This window comes from Macrobrachium rosenbergii, chromosome 41 (assembly GCF_040412425.1).
Source record: "Macrobrachium rosenbergii isolate ZJJX-2024 chromosome 41, ASM4041242v1, whole genome shotgun sequence".
In the NCBI taxonomy this organism is placed as follows: Eukaryota; Metazoa; Arthropoda; class Malacostraca; order Decapoda; family Palaemonidae; genus Macrobrachium; species Macrobrachium rosenbergii.
Window position 1 is genome coordinate 48,519,332 of NC_089781.1, and position 14,395 is coordinate 48,533,726.

At 37.1% G+C, this 14,395-nt stretch overlaps 1 protein-coding gene across 6 annotated transcripts in view; it reads right to left on the reverse strand.

Moving 5' to 3' along the window:
• Positions 1-1,439: 1,439 nt before the first annotated feature.
• The window catches only part of Rad9 (cell cycle checkpoint control protein Rad9), an 822,739-nt gene continuing 809,783 nt past the window's right edge, over positions 1,440-14,395 (reverse strand). For all 6 annotated transcript variants that reach the window (XM_067084341.1, XM_067084343.1, XM_067084339.1 and 3 more), the window contains one exon: positions 1,440-2,226. In XM_067084341.1, the coding sequence (XP_066940442.1) occupies positions 1,949-2,226 (278 nt within the window). In that variant the 3' untranslated portion in view covers positions 1,440-1,948. The remainder of the gene's footprint in view (positions 2,227-14,395) is intronic.

Below are 14,395 nucleotides of genomic sequence, written 5' to 3' on the forward strand. Positions count from 1 at the left end.
TTGAAAAAGTTACTTACCAAGGCAAAAAAAGATGGCAGCGACCCTTACCTTAGTGTGTTCTATTATAGAAATACACCGGTAATAAGGAGTATTAGTCCTGCTCAATTACTCTTTGGGAGAACACGCACAACACTCCCAACTGTTCCAAAACTCTTAGCCCCTGAAGCTTAAGATCCAGTAGAGTTTCAGAAATGCTAAAGAATAATCAAGAGTTGCAAAAGAATCCACTATGATAAGAATGCAAGGGGTCTTCCTGAGTTAGAGGAAAGAAGTTTAGTTAGAATGAAGGATACAAATAATAAAAATGAGTGGCACCAATGTCTTATGTAGTTCAAGATGGATCTGGTCAAATGTATAGGAGAAATCATCAACAATTAGTAAAAACTCCTGAGAGAATGGAACCTCTAGTTGAAGGTAATTTACTTGATGATGATATTCATGTGTCTGAAGAAGGTGCGCTTCATGAGCAAGAAACATGTTCCGAATTGAGGGTTCCCGTATCTCAGGCTACTGCACCTAGTGTTAATGTACAGGAAAATGTCTCAAGTAGTAGTACCACAGAGATCACAACATCGAGTGGAAGAGTTGTACGGAGACCTGAAAGACTGGATCTGTAGAGATTAATGGTGTACTGTACTGCACTGTACTTTACAGACTTGAGTTTATTTCTTAGTGCAAGGTTTCAATACAGTATAATGTAATGTAAAGAACAGAGTTTATTTTGTAAGAATTGTCCTGAATGGAATTACAATATTATGAGTGTTAGAATATGGTTTTAAGACAGTATACTGTACTCTTCTGCAAAGAATTGGGTTTATTTGTCTGATTTGTCCTCAGTGGAATTACAACACAGTACATGATTTATTTCATAAAGTGACGTGTTGTTTGATGTTTAAAAAGGAGATGTAATGATATCTTGTGAATATGTTTAAAAGACTATGCTGTCGCCAGTGTGTTTGTGCCTTGGCGCACTTACTTGAGATATTATCATTGGAACGCCCTCATGGAAGATGACAATGAAGGCCTTTACTGTGAAGAAGTGATTGTATTCAAAATGGGTAATTTCCATAACTGCTAATGTAAGTTGAAATTAACCTTGTAGTTTGCAAAGTAGTGGTATTCATTGCTTTTATTATACAGTAGTTGCACAACATAACAGAGAAGGAAACGGGGGTAACAGCTGTTGGCAAAAAAAATATTTAAGAAAACATACAATAATGACCAACAAATATTATGACTGGAAGCAACAGCTATGCTTTCTGATCAATGATACAATGAGAGAGAGTCCAGTCTATTGATCAGAGACTTTATTAGATTAAAATCTCTTATCTGTTTGCAAACTGAAATAAAAACCAACTTTACCCCCAGACTCACTCACAGAGGTCTTGTACCTTACTCTGTGACCACACATCAGGTATAGTACGAAATAAAAAAAGAGATATCTTATGGAATAATACATTCGTGAATACACATAAATCTTTATCATGAGCACTTATATCAAAAAGAATTTAAAGCAGTTTTACATCTTATCAAATACCTGTCAGATTTTCATCATACAGTTTTGTATAAGCCGTTAAGAACATCTTTTTTTTTAATGCTGAAAATAGTAAGGTCACTTAAAACTGGAAAAGACTTGATATAGTAGAGACCAAAGTTATAAAAATAAATAATTAACAATGAAATGCATGCATGCACTCCCAAATATGGGAAATCTGACAGCTCCCTGGCTTTGTTTTCAATAAAAACTAACAAAATTTCTACCAGTGAACAAAGTACCTAAACAGTTTCACATAAAACAACATTTCTGGTCCTGCAATAAAAAGAGAGAAGACGTAAAAATTCACCTACTGCGATTAGAACATTTCATGAGAGTTAGTAAATTTCTTGTACACATGAGAAAAGTTCTCTGATACCTTACAGTCTGGATTAGTTTTGTCAGATTTACAATTCATGAATCATCTTCTGAATCTTCGGCTAAAATTCTATCAATTCCTGGTATACATTTTGGATCAAAGGTTGAATCAAAACAGCGGCTAAAAAACTTTGCCTTCTTTGCAGGGGGAGGGGTGCTTGGGAGAATCTTGCTCTCCTCATGTAATGCATTTAGACTGTGGGATTCTGGTCTGAGATATGATTTATTTTCATTAACCACAACCAGGGGTGGTTTCTTCCCGATAAGACTGCTTTCTCCGTGGAACAAGGAATGGCCAGCTTCGAAATTATGCCCTGAAAAAATAAATAATTTTTAGAACAAATTTGTTTCCTATACACAGACCAGTATTTTAACAAATGCACTTTATTTTACTAGTAACAAAAGATCAGACAAAACCCTAAGTTAAAATTGTTAAATTGAAAAGGTAATTGGTCTTCAAGTCCTGCAGTGCCGCCAAAGGAATCTTTCGCCTACGTGATGGCTTTCATTTATCAAAAAATATTAATAATTTTGAAAAGTGAAAACATGCCATTTAAAAAATTTTTTAAAAATCCCTTATTAATTTATGCTAGCCTGCATCCCCATTGGTGCAATCTCTAGACACACCCACAAGTCCATTGGCACTTCTAAAGGTGGAACTAGTCATTATCTGTGGTGTGTTAGCCAGCTGCAATAAGGAAAGAAAGGGAGATAGGTCATTTTTGGTAAATTGGTTTACATATGAACATCAAAAGCGATGCCTAACAAGAGGGTGGGGTGTAGCAGCAGGTACCCGATGATATTTATAACCAGAAGTCAAAATGAAATGAGGAGGGATATGAGTCTTTGGGTGGCCGGCCCCCACCTTCTCCCTCCATGCCAACCCAACCTTCTACTTTTTTTTTCATGACCCCCTCAATAAGAGAACGCCTGAAGTTACAAGGCTTCACAAAGAGTATTTATAGTGTATGTGACAGGCAAGAAGGCTTGGAAACTGGGGGATCTCGGTCTCCCCGGTTCGAATCTGAAGGTGTCTCTATCCTCTTTTCCCATTATTACTTCAACCTCTTTCAAATTTGTCACCTTTCTTCCAACTTGATATTCAACTTCTCTAAGTATTACAGTACTTCAGGAATTTCTTCCCAGCTTCACCTTTATATTCTTCTACTAAATTTCATTTACTATCTGATTCTCTGTATTTAAATACTCGACTACAGTACTCCAAATCTGTCTTTTCACTGTCTTGACTATCAAGAAGGGAAACCACTATTAGAACTGGAAATTATTATTGCTATGCTTTTGTTTAAGAATGAATATCAAGCTCACTTATATGAAGGCTAATTAATTTATACGTAAGCCTTGCAAAGGGACTTGACTTTCAAAGACATGTCAGGGCAAACTTGCTGACTACACATCCATACGAACATTTTCTTCAAGAATAAATCTTCACTTCATAGTTCTGTAGTTCTTCGTCAAAAATGACAAGCACATACATTCAGATGCTATAAAGTATAATTCTTAATACAAATGCTACCACATATACATAACACACACACACACACACACACACATATATATATATATATATATATATATATATATATATATATATATATATATATATATATATATATATATATATATATATATATATATATAATATATTCACACAAATATAAACAATGTATACACAAAACAAAAGCAAAAGTGACAATGTAAAACCAATTGACATAAACAACATCCCTACTGCTCCTAACTATAATTTAAAATTATTGTTGTTCATTTCCATGTTAAGCTGAGAGTTTAGGCATTCAAATATTATTTGTTGTGTGCAAAATTATATTTCAAATGTCAGAATCATAAAGGGCAACAATAATACAATACATGGCAACAAAAAGCCAGTACAAAATTTTCATAAAGTATTATTGCTTTCGAACAGCGTTACTCTGCCTGTCACCTCCACATTTGCATTGCCAGATGTGTTCTATATACACACAAAATCTTGATAATAGACTTTTTCATTTTCTTATATGAAGAAAGTTGTGAGACGACATATATTACATCAGAATTAGGTGGAATCAGTGTCAGACTTAGGATGTGCGGGGCCTGGGACCCTTTTGGGTGGGAAGCCCAAAGAGGATTTTCATAGCCAAAACTATTCTGCACTAAAACTGAGCCACATAATGAGAGAATATAATATAATAAATTCAAGTGTATAAGACATTTTTTATAACTTCTTGCACAAATAGTTATATAAAAATTTCATTCTACGCAGAGAACGAGTGAGCCTCTTCCTCATACTGTACTTTTTTCCTTAGCATAAATTAAGTTGTTTTGAATTAGCCATAAATAAGTGTTCTTCAGATGAAGACTGTGGGGTGGAGGATTTTTAGGTGATCCCTGTAAAATGTTAAATGGAGATGCCCTACTGATAGTTGACATCTGGATGTGGAAGGTGGACCTGATAACCAGACATCATCAATCCGTTTCCTCAAAGTGTGGCCTATTACTAGGTAGCAAATGAAGAAACGTTTGTGTGACTCCCCTCGCACACTTCAGTTCAGCAATCTGTTTGTTTCATTCAGCAATCATAACATCAAGATCAAGAATCATAACGTCTCGTCTTAGAAGATAATCGCTCATTATATGTGGTTGATTTCTCACATACACCAATTCATCCTTCATGGAATGAAGCCCATTACTACAAACAGGGCAGAGCCACGTCAATTTCCTGATGTTACCTTCACTGAGGCCACCTGAGAAAACACACTTGTGATGACACCATGTTCTACAATCACATCATATCAACACCTCGTCTTTTCTTTTTCAGATCGGCCACAGGGGCCAGTCAACGCTTCCATTTTAGAAGCCATAAAACGCAATCACTGACAGTCGTATTTTCTACTAATTGATTTTCTCATGTACAACATAACCAATTTTGGCAAAAGAAAAACTATAGTGTTTATTCTTCGTATGCAGGAGCACTACTACTGTTAATTATCAACGTCTTCCTTTTCTTCCCAAAGGTTCAGTACCACACAGTTTGCAAAATGCTTATTCCAGATTTGACTACAATGTAGACTGATTTTCCTAATCCTTAAGGTAAACTGCTGGAGCCTCAGCAGTTCAAATGTTGTGCAAATGCTTTTTTTGATGGGAAGGTGAACATCAGTCTTGCTTCACAGTTTACTGTTATTTGTCTTTGTTCTTTAATGTTGTTATTTATTGAAATGCTTTTCTGGTACTTCTCATTCATACTTATTCTTTACCTCTTGATTTCCATCTCTACTGAGTTGCTTCCCCTGTCGCACTGGAAAAAGTCTGTTTTTCCGACTAACGTTGCAGCTTGGCTTATTAGCAGTTAGTCCGGTACCTAGGCAGGGGCTCTGTTCCAGCGCCGCGCAGCACACTGGCGCTTACGCCACTGTAACTTGATGTTGCATAAAGTTGCAGCATTGTAAGCACATTAACTTGATGCCTTGTTGCTAGCATCGTTGACGGTGCTTACGGCACCGTAATTTGATGCAAAATCAAATTACAGTGCTGTAAAACGTCGTTAACGGCACTGAAAAAGCGCCATAAGATCGAATCGCCATAAGTTGAGGACACACTGTATAGTGTCCCAAAACAGGTTTGGCATGCTAACAAAAAAAAAGTGGGCACTCTGGTTTTTTGTGTAAAGTGACCACAAGAAAACATCAGCAATGGTAGCCATAATACATGTAACTTCCAAAGGAAATCTAGGGTAAACATGATATTTTGCCATTTTTATCAATGTAAAATCCATTAGACTTAAAATTATCCTATCCACCAGTTGTATTATTCTTTGGTTTATTGTTATTATTATAATACAGTAATTGTTAGAAATTGGTTAGTTTCTATTCTGTTTTGCAGGAACATAATCATTCAAAGTATCTATCTGATATATATTCATGTATTCCAGGTACTGAATAACCCATTGTACTCCTAAGATGTCGTGCAGAAAAAGAAAATCGGCTCCCACTTTGATTGAACAAAAAAACTCAAGAGCCATGGGAAGGAAGAGCCTCCTCCAGAAAAAGTGAGGCGCCAAGGTAACTGCGTCATTCATTTTGAAAACACCAAACAGGGAAGTTTAGTCCTTTTTTCAGAATTAAAGGACCCTCAAAAACGATATCCAGAATGTAAAGCATCAACGTATTTCTGAGTCTGAAGGATCAACCTCCAAAATGGCAACATTTGTCAGCAAAGACCAGAAAATGTTGGTAATCTCAATGGATAATACCATTGCAACTATTATTCTCGGTATACCTGCAACCTTAACAGACTCAAAAGCTCCAGTGTAAGTACAACCATTGGCGAGAGCTTAAGAGAAAAGAAGCGTAGGACCAGTAAAGAGATAATTTTTTACCCTGACTGTCTTCTGCAATAAGTCTGGTCGAATTCATGTAAAGAAAGGAAGAAGCCGCACAAAAGAGAGTACAGTATAACAATATTCGGAAGAGAAAGAGAAGGTTGGAAGGCTATAATTAAAATAACTGAGGAACAAAATGATGATACCTAGCTGGTGAAGCTAGATATCATCCTTCTTGCAGAAGAAAGTATACAGTGAAATCACAGTACTGGAGGAGCCAAGATAATCAATCAGTTGCTGCACAAACTGCTCTGGATGGCCATAAATCTGCACTTCATCATGTAGTTGCATATGTTACAGAGTATGTGATCCAAGCAAATAATGTCCACTGTTGAGTTGGAAAAAACGCCATTCAAGAATCACAAATACAAAGGTGCCAAGAGATTAAAACCAAAACATGAAAATCACTGATTTGAATGGCAAAATTCAGTTTGTTACATGTAATTCTGCAAACAGTCAACCATTTTTCTTACTATACAACTCTAAAATAACAGTTGGAGATGCCACATCAGAAGTGATACCTAACCAGCTCATGAAGTTCTTGAGTACTGTAATGGACAAGCAAATGATTAGCACATCAGATCATGCAACTCGTCTAGTTCTGTCAACTGCCGTGCTGTTACTAACAGGGAATGGAAATTACCCACACACATTTTGCTGTGCATAACATTAAGACATTTGTATCATAGCAAACTACTACTAACATTGTTAAACTGACTTGGTCACTGTGAAAACAACTGCTTTACAATGGAATTAGAATCTGCAGTAGATACAGCCCTGGAGCAAGAATCTGCAGTAGACACAGCCTTGGAGCAAGAATCTGCAGTAGACACAGCCTTGGAGCAAAAATCAACAGTACTGACTAATTAGATTGTTAAACCACCATACAATGCTGTGTTTCATTCCGAATGGGACAACTTTAATCAACACTTACCAGGAATTCATGGTGGTCCGTTCATCAACACTGCGGGAGGAATAATGCTGCAAGAGGTCCAAGGGACTTACTGTATACTCCGTCTCAATCAGCATTACTATGTACCGTTTCTAAGTCTTCTCTAGTAAGAAAACAAGATCCCCCCACCCCTCAGCGCTTCCTGCTTTCCATGTATCAAGAAGACGAGGACCAGTAATGAATTCGGAATACATAGAGGAGCCCATCAAAAATAAAGTTGCATTTGCTAAAGGATAAATGTTCTATGTAATTTGGATATTATGTCGAAAAGCTTGTGCGACAGGGAAACAAACTGTGCCAGCCTTTGGTGGCTTCATTGCAGCAACAAGGATTGCACCACTCCGATGCACTACTATCCCTGGATCCCAGAACCTGATCACAGAATATAATGTTGTCAAAGAATTACTTAAGTGGTGTGAACAAGCTACAAAAGACTTAGGGGTATGTATGAAAGCTCTGCCACTGATGTGGGACAATCCTGCTGAATACAAAAATTACATTATTTTAATTGGTGCTTTCCATACCATTATGAATTATTTGAACATGATCAGTCATAAAATGGCTGGTCCTGGATATGCTGAATTGCTGATTGAAGCTGGCCTTGATACATTGGGATGTGTTGGGAAAGTTCTCAGTGGCAAGAGGTACAGCAAGGCATTATGGGTTCTCAAAGATGTGCGTGAAAAATTTGAGAGACTTCTGCTTCAGAGCTTCACAGATGCAAAACAGGAAACTGAAGGAAATGCATAAGCCTTAAATAATCTCATTACATCTATGACCCCTGATACCATGGCTAATGCCGTAGAGGATAAAGTTTATCAAAGCACCTGGACAAATACATCGCATTTCAAGAAATGGGGAAAACTGCTCAGTTCTAGGTGTCCTTCCTGGATGATTCTCGATTCGCTTTTCTCGTTAAATATGCAGTCAAAACTACTAACCTACCTTGTTTCACAAGACAATGGGGGACAGCAGATCTGTTTTTTTTTTTTTTTTTTTTTTTTTTTTTATGCTATCCGTTGAGGAATCACATCCAGGTACAAGTGAACTGTTAAGGAAGGGAGCTATATCTGTTGCAAGGTCTCTTATTCCAGGGAATCTGTGTGCTGTTAAAAAAACAAAGGAGAAGACCTTTATGAAATTTGCCAAATCTAGAGGAGGTGCTGGAGGTGCAGGACTCTCAGGCACACTACATAATTATGGTCCCTATCAAAGATGGATAAGAATTGCATCGGAATGTACCAAGTGTTATGAAGCTACTCTTGAGATGGCTGGAATGACTGGGGATGAGGACAGTATAAAAAATGGAAAGCACAGAGAGCTGTGTGAATCTGAAATCAAGCGAAGTGAGGATGCAGTGCAAAACACACTTAATACCATTCAGGGATAGCTCAACCCATTCAACACGAGTGACAAAGATAAACTCTGTAAAATCTCTCCTGGTGCATGTGTTCCTCTTGACATTGAAAAGGTTGTCCTACAGCCACAGAAGGTGGGAAAAGAAGCCAAAATTGTTTTCATGCAAGTAGTATTTAAAATCTGAGGGCGGACGGAAAAAAATGCGGATGGACAAACAGAGCCGGCACAACAATTTTCTTTTACAGAAAACTAAACACAGCCTTCTCATACATCTCAACTCTTTTAAGTAGTTGTGAGTATATATTAATAATAGAATGCAAAGCTTTTGTTTGTAACAATAAACATTTGTCGAAAGCTCATGGATATGGAGGATTTGTTGCACATCAAAACACAAGGCATAGGTGTTTTCTGTATAAGGCCATGTACTATCAAACCACATAATCTCGTGACCTTCGTTTGTAAGGTTCCTGCACTCCTCCCAGTATGCCTTAATCTCTGCCAGTGGCAACCCAGTCTAAAATCAATTCTTATGTTTTAGTAGTACCTTCAAGAACCTTACAAAGGTGAATGGCTACTGGTGCTGATTAAATAAAACTTCATGACCGGCTGGTTTGTTCCTTTCAATTAGATGAGGAAAAGCAATTTTGTATGCAATGCAAACAATAAATTCTAAAGACATAGTTGCTTTTTTGTCTTTTTATTACCTTGCTAATAGTTCAACTAAAGAAAATTCTTGCTAAATTTACTTAAAATTTTTTCCTATGTATAAATTGTAAGGTTCACAGGTTGTTTTTTTGTTTAGAACAATCGTTCGCAGATTGTTCCTTTGTTGTGGGTGTTGCCTCCTTACCCGGTTTTTTTTTTTATGTGTGTATGAAGTTGATGTCTGTTGCCATTTTTGTTGATAGCGGCAGTCGGGTGAGGTATGGCAGCGAGTCAGGTTCTCAGCAGCATAGCAGCAAGAAGTCCTTATTTTCACATAAGGCATCATTTTATCTGTTGGCTGTGGTAGCAGAGGATGGCTGGATGACTAAACCATAGTCATCTGTGGGGCTGGTTCCTGTTTGACAGCAGATATGCTGTCTCGACGTTTCTGCCGTAATCATCTGTATGTTGGATGTCTTCCTGTTTGCAGTCACTGGCTGCATCGGTGATTTCATGGAATTCGCCTGAGTATTTTCATCCTCTTCGACAGCTGGGTCTGTCTCAACGTCTCTACGGAGATAGTTCATTTTTTTTATTGTGCTGCCCTGAGTTAATAGTGTGTTTTCTTTTTATGATGGTTGTTGATTACTGTTATTTATGCTGCTCTATTTGTTATAACGCTTTGGTATTATGTTGTTTACCATATGCTGCATGAGCATGTTATTTATGTTTCTTGATTATTGTTTATTATGTTGCATGCTGTGCTTTCACATTATTGTTTAAGCTGCCTGTTTTTTTTTATTTGTGATGTAACTGTCTAGTTATTTGTGATGTAGCTAAAGTGTTTGTTGATTTGCACTTTACTGCTGACTTGAGTTAAAGTAATGATTATATACTGTGTTTGTTCATTGTTATTTACAGTGTTTGTAAAGTAACTCAGTTTTAGCTACATTTGTTTTTGATTCTTTTGACTGACTCTGTTTATTGATTAATTCATCATGAGTAATGTTCATGTTTTTTGTTTAATGCTAAACCTTGATACCAAACAAGAAAGACAAAAACTATTCTTCTCAAGACCAGAACATGTCAAAATACCTGAAGCTCTAAAATCTAAATTTCAGATCGAGTTACAAAACCGCTACGAGATTCTTGAAAGTTTAGAAGACCAAAACAGTTATGAAAATGATCTTGAAAACTTGAATAATAACATCATTATCCCACTGAAAGAAGTAGCAAAGAAGTTCCAGGACATAAAACCCTCCGACAACAGCAAATTCTCTGAAGAGACAAAGAACCTCATGAAAACAAGTAGAAATCTCAAGCCCCCATCAGCAGTGCGGGAGAAAATTGAAGCAACAGAACTAAACAAACCTATACAGAAAAAGCAACGAGAAGACCTTTGCAATAGAACAACAAAAATAATTGAAGATGTCATTAAACAGGGCAGAGGGTTCAAAACAGCAAAATGAAAACTCGGCCAAGGGAAGCTTCAATTCACTGGGATGCTAGAAGAAGACGGTTCCCTTACAACCAACCGTGATGGAATAGTTAAGCAAGAGAGTACTACCAAAAGCTTTACTCCTCAGAAAGACCCCGTTACCATCTTCACGAAAGAGAAAATCAACAACTATCTCATGACAAAATTCTGGAAGCCCAACACCTAATGGTCCGAAAAAACCCAAGAGGTTCAGTAGGAGAATAGGTACCAGCCCTCGGGCTGGAGAGTTAAACAATGGGCCTAGCGACACACTGGCCACGTGTCATAGGTATTGGGACCTGTTCCCCCACTGTCTGTCGGCCTAAGAAACAGGAGATCAGCGCCTGCCCTATGAGCCTACAGAGGTCCAGGAGGACTTTAACTTTTTTAATATATGTATATGTATATATATATATATAAATTATATATATAAATATTATATATATACATACATATATATACAAATGAGCCATTCCAGAAAGCTTGTCATAATTTCCCAAGGTCTCAGATATATCTATACACACACACACACACACACACACATATATATATATATATATATATATATATATATATATATATATATATATATATATATATATATATATATATATATATATATATATATATATATATATATATATATATATATACTGTATATATATATATACATATACTGTAATAATTGCATGCAGGTTATTTGTAATTTAAATTCATTCGTGACTTTAACATAATTTTTTTTGCTTTGTTTTGCTCAGTCACGAGAAGCTGAATCAGGGTCTTTTTTTTTCCCCACCATGGGTTTGTTTTGTGTTTAAGTGGTCCCTCGCCCATGAGTGTTGTTTTTTTATCTTTTCATGTTTTGGTCGTTCGACGGCTCGCTTATCCCGTTCTCGCATGCATTGTGGGATTCTTTTGGGCGAGTGCGCGGGAGTGTGCTCGGCTATTTCATACTGGAAGGACAGCTTTTACCTACGGCTTTCTGTTGGCAGTCTCTTTGGGAGAGTTAGATCACGGCCTTGGAGGATTGTTTATAGGACACCTGGGTGCTTTGCCGTGATCCTTCACCTGCAGAGGATTACCTCTTCTTGATCCTGTGCATTGACTAAGCTCCTGTGCCTCCCAGAGTTTCTCCGCTGCTTTTCCTGCCTTACCTGAGATACCTGCAGGTGTGATTTTGGGACTCCGCCCTCACCACTGCTGCCATGCTTGTCCTTCAGAGTCGTGACAAGGCTTTCTCTGTATGATACACTTGGTAAGGGCATATGAATCATTAATTTTTTCTTTGGGACGTCACTGACGTGTGTCAGTTTTCACCCTGCCAGTGTGAAGTGTTTCTTCGTGTGTTTTGGACAGCCTTATTGCTGCGTAACGTCAGTGTTCCTCACCTGCATCGATTTGTTTATATATTCCTTATGGCATCATCATTATTAGTGTAAATATTAGTTTTTGTTGGATATTGTATAAATTATAGGAATAGGTTTAAGGTTCTCTTCTGTCTTTTTTTCTCTCACTGTCATATGATAGAGTTAAATACGTACTGGTGTGTAAGGTAAATTCCTTCCTCTCCCTTATTTCTTTCCCTTCGATTTCATGAGCGAAAGTTAGCTAGGTGAATGACGGTAGTATCTGTGTTTTGTTACTGAATGTGTTTCTACCTCCCTAAATATTCCAGCTTTTTGGGGACTATCTAAAATTTATGAATATATTGTTTGTAACAAATTTGTTTGCAATTTTATTTTTTAGTATTTTTATCCCTCTTTGAGTATTCCATATTGTCCTCTTGTGCTACTGTGATCTGGCTCTTTGGAGTGTTCAAAAAAAAAAAAATACCACTGTGGCCCTGATCATTCAGGTGTGAAAGAACCTGATTTTGGGTATCTATATTAATTATTGTGACAGTCGAAGGTAGTCATTACAATATATATATATATATATATATATATATATATATATATATATATATATATATATATATATATATATATATATATATATATATATATATATATATATATATATATATATATATATATATATATTCACGTATTTAGAAAATTCGTCCCTCCAGTCCGTTAGCTAGAAATCAAATTTTATGGCGGCTGGAGCAGACCTCACTAGGGGAGACAGATGTTAGCTTCCTAACCCCATACCATAGGATTTTGGGGACAGAAAGCCGTTAGGGAAGAAGGACCAGTCAGGACAGTAATTGGGATGCTAGGCTGACCCTTAGTTAGTCTTAACTATAAGACCTATTTCCCTTCGACCTTTGCACTGGTTGTTATTGCTTCTTCCAGGTCTACCGATGTCCTGTGCCTGCCAGTGGGATTGAATCGGGCACCTCGGTGACCTCTCTCCCCCCTCCGCTCTGGACCTCTATAGTGAAAGGTCGCTGAAGCTTAACAGCGCAGACCTGGTGTTGTTCTGCCCTCTTGCACTGGCCACGTGTCGGGACTTCTGTGGCCGGAATTCATCTCTTGCAACCGAGCTCCATGCACACATGCAATAAGGTACGTCTTGAAGTTGCAAGTAACACCAGTGCTCTTTTCCTTCTCATGAATTTCTCGCCATTTTCAATAATTCCAACTTTTCATTCTCCCAAAACAAAGTCCCTTTGTTTCCCACAGCCTAGCATGCACATTTGCCCTCATGACTTGTTCCAAGCTTAAATTAAGTTTGTTCTGTGATAATAATTAGAGCATTCCCACCATAGTGTTACTATGTGCTAATTAAATCTAACTGATAATTTCCTCCATCGTGAATAATAATTTCATGTGAGAGAAAGTCTATGTATCTGAATGCTACACCTGGAATTCTTTTCCAGAATCCTGTTATCTGGCTTATCGAGTTTTCTGCCCCTGCCCTTGTGAACCAAATTGACTTAGACGTTTAACTATCATCTTGCCACGTGCAGGACTCTTCTGACCACCAGCGGTCCAGGGGCACATGACCACCACCCGGTCTGCATTCACGTTGTGCTAAAATCACCATTAATTATTATTTATCAGCCAGTCTCGTCTCCACAGTAGTGGTTTTCATTTGTGTCCAGATTTATTTATCTGCTACTCACAGTCTTACTTTTATTGCATGTGCCTTTTTTGCTGCTCATTCAAGCATTTCATATTAATTTTCGCATTGCTCAGCTTGTAAATAAACTCAACTTAGTTATCTGACTGGTTTGAAAGGCAACCTTCCCATTCTCTGTTAAATAGATGTAATATCAAGGTAAGTCATACTATTAATTACATCTACTGTTTATGTTCTGAGCTCTAGGTGTTGGCCCCTAAGGCAAAATTACATTCAAAATTCAACTTCACTCTTCCAGCCGGACTCAGAACACACACACACACACACACACACACACACACACACACACACACACACACACACACACATATATATATATATATATATATATATATATATATATATATATATATATATATATATATATATATATATATATATATATTAACTTTATATAAAATTGTTCTGTGCATTAGTATAATTACTAAAGGACCTCATTCAAACTGGATGGTATTTATTTAAGAGCCAAGCAAACAACATCTGCAGAACATAAGGCATTATAATCATATAAACACTGTTGGGAAAATGATCACAGAATATGAGTTTTCTGTACAGGAACACCAACAAAAC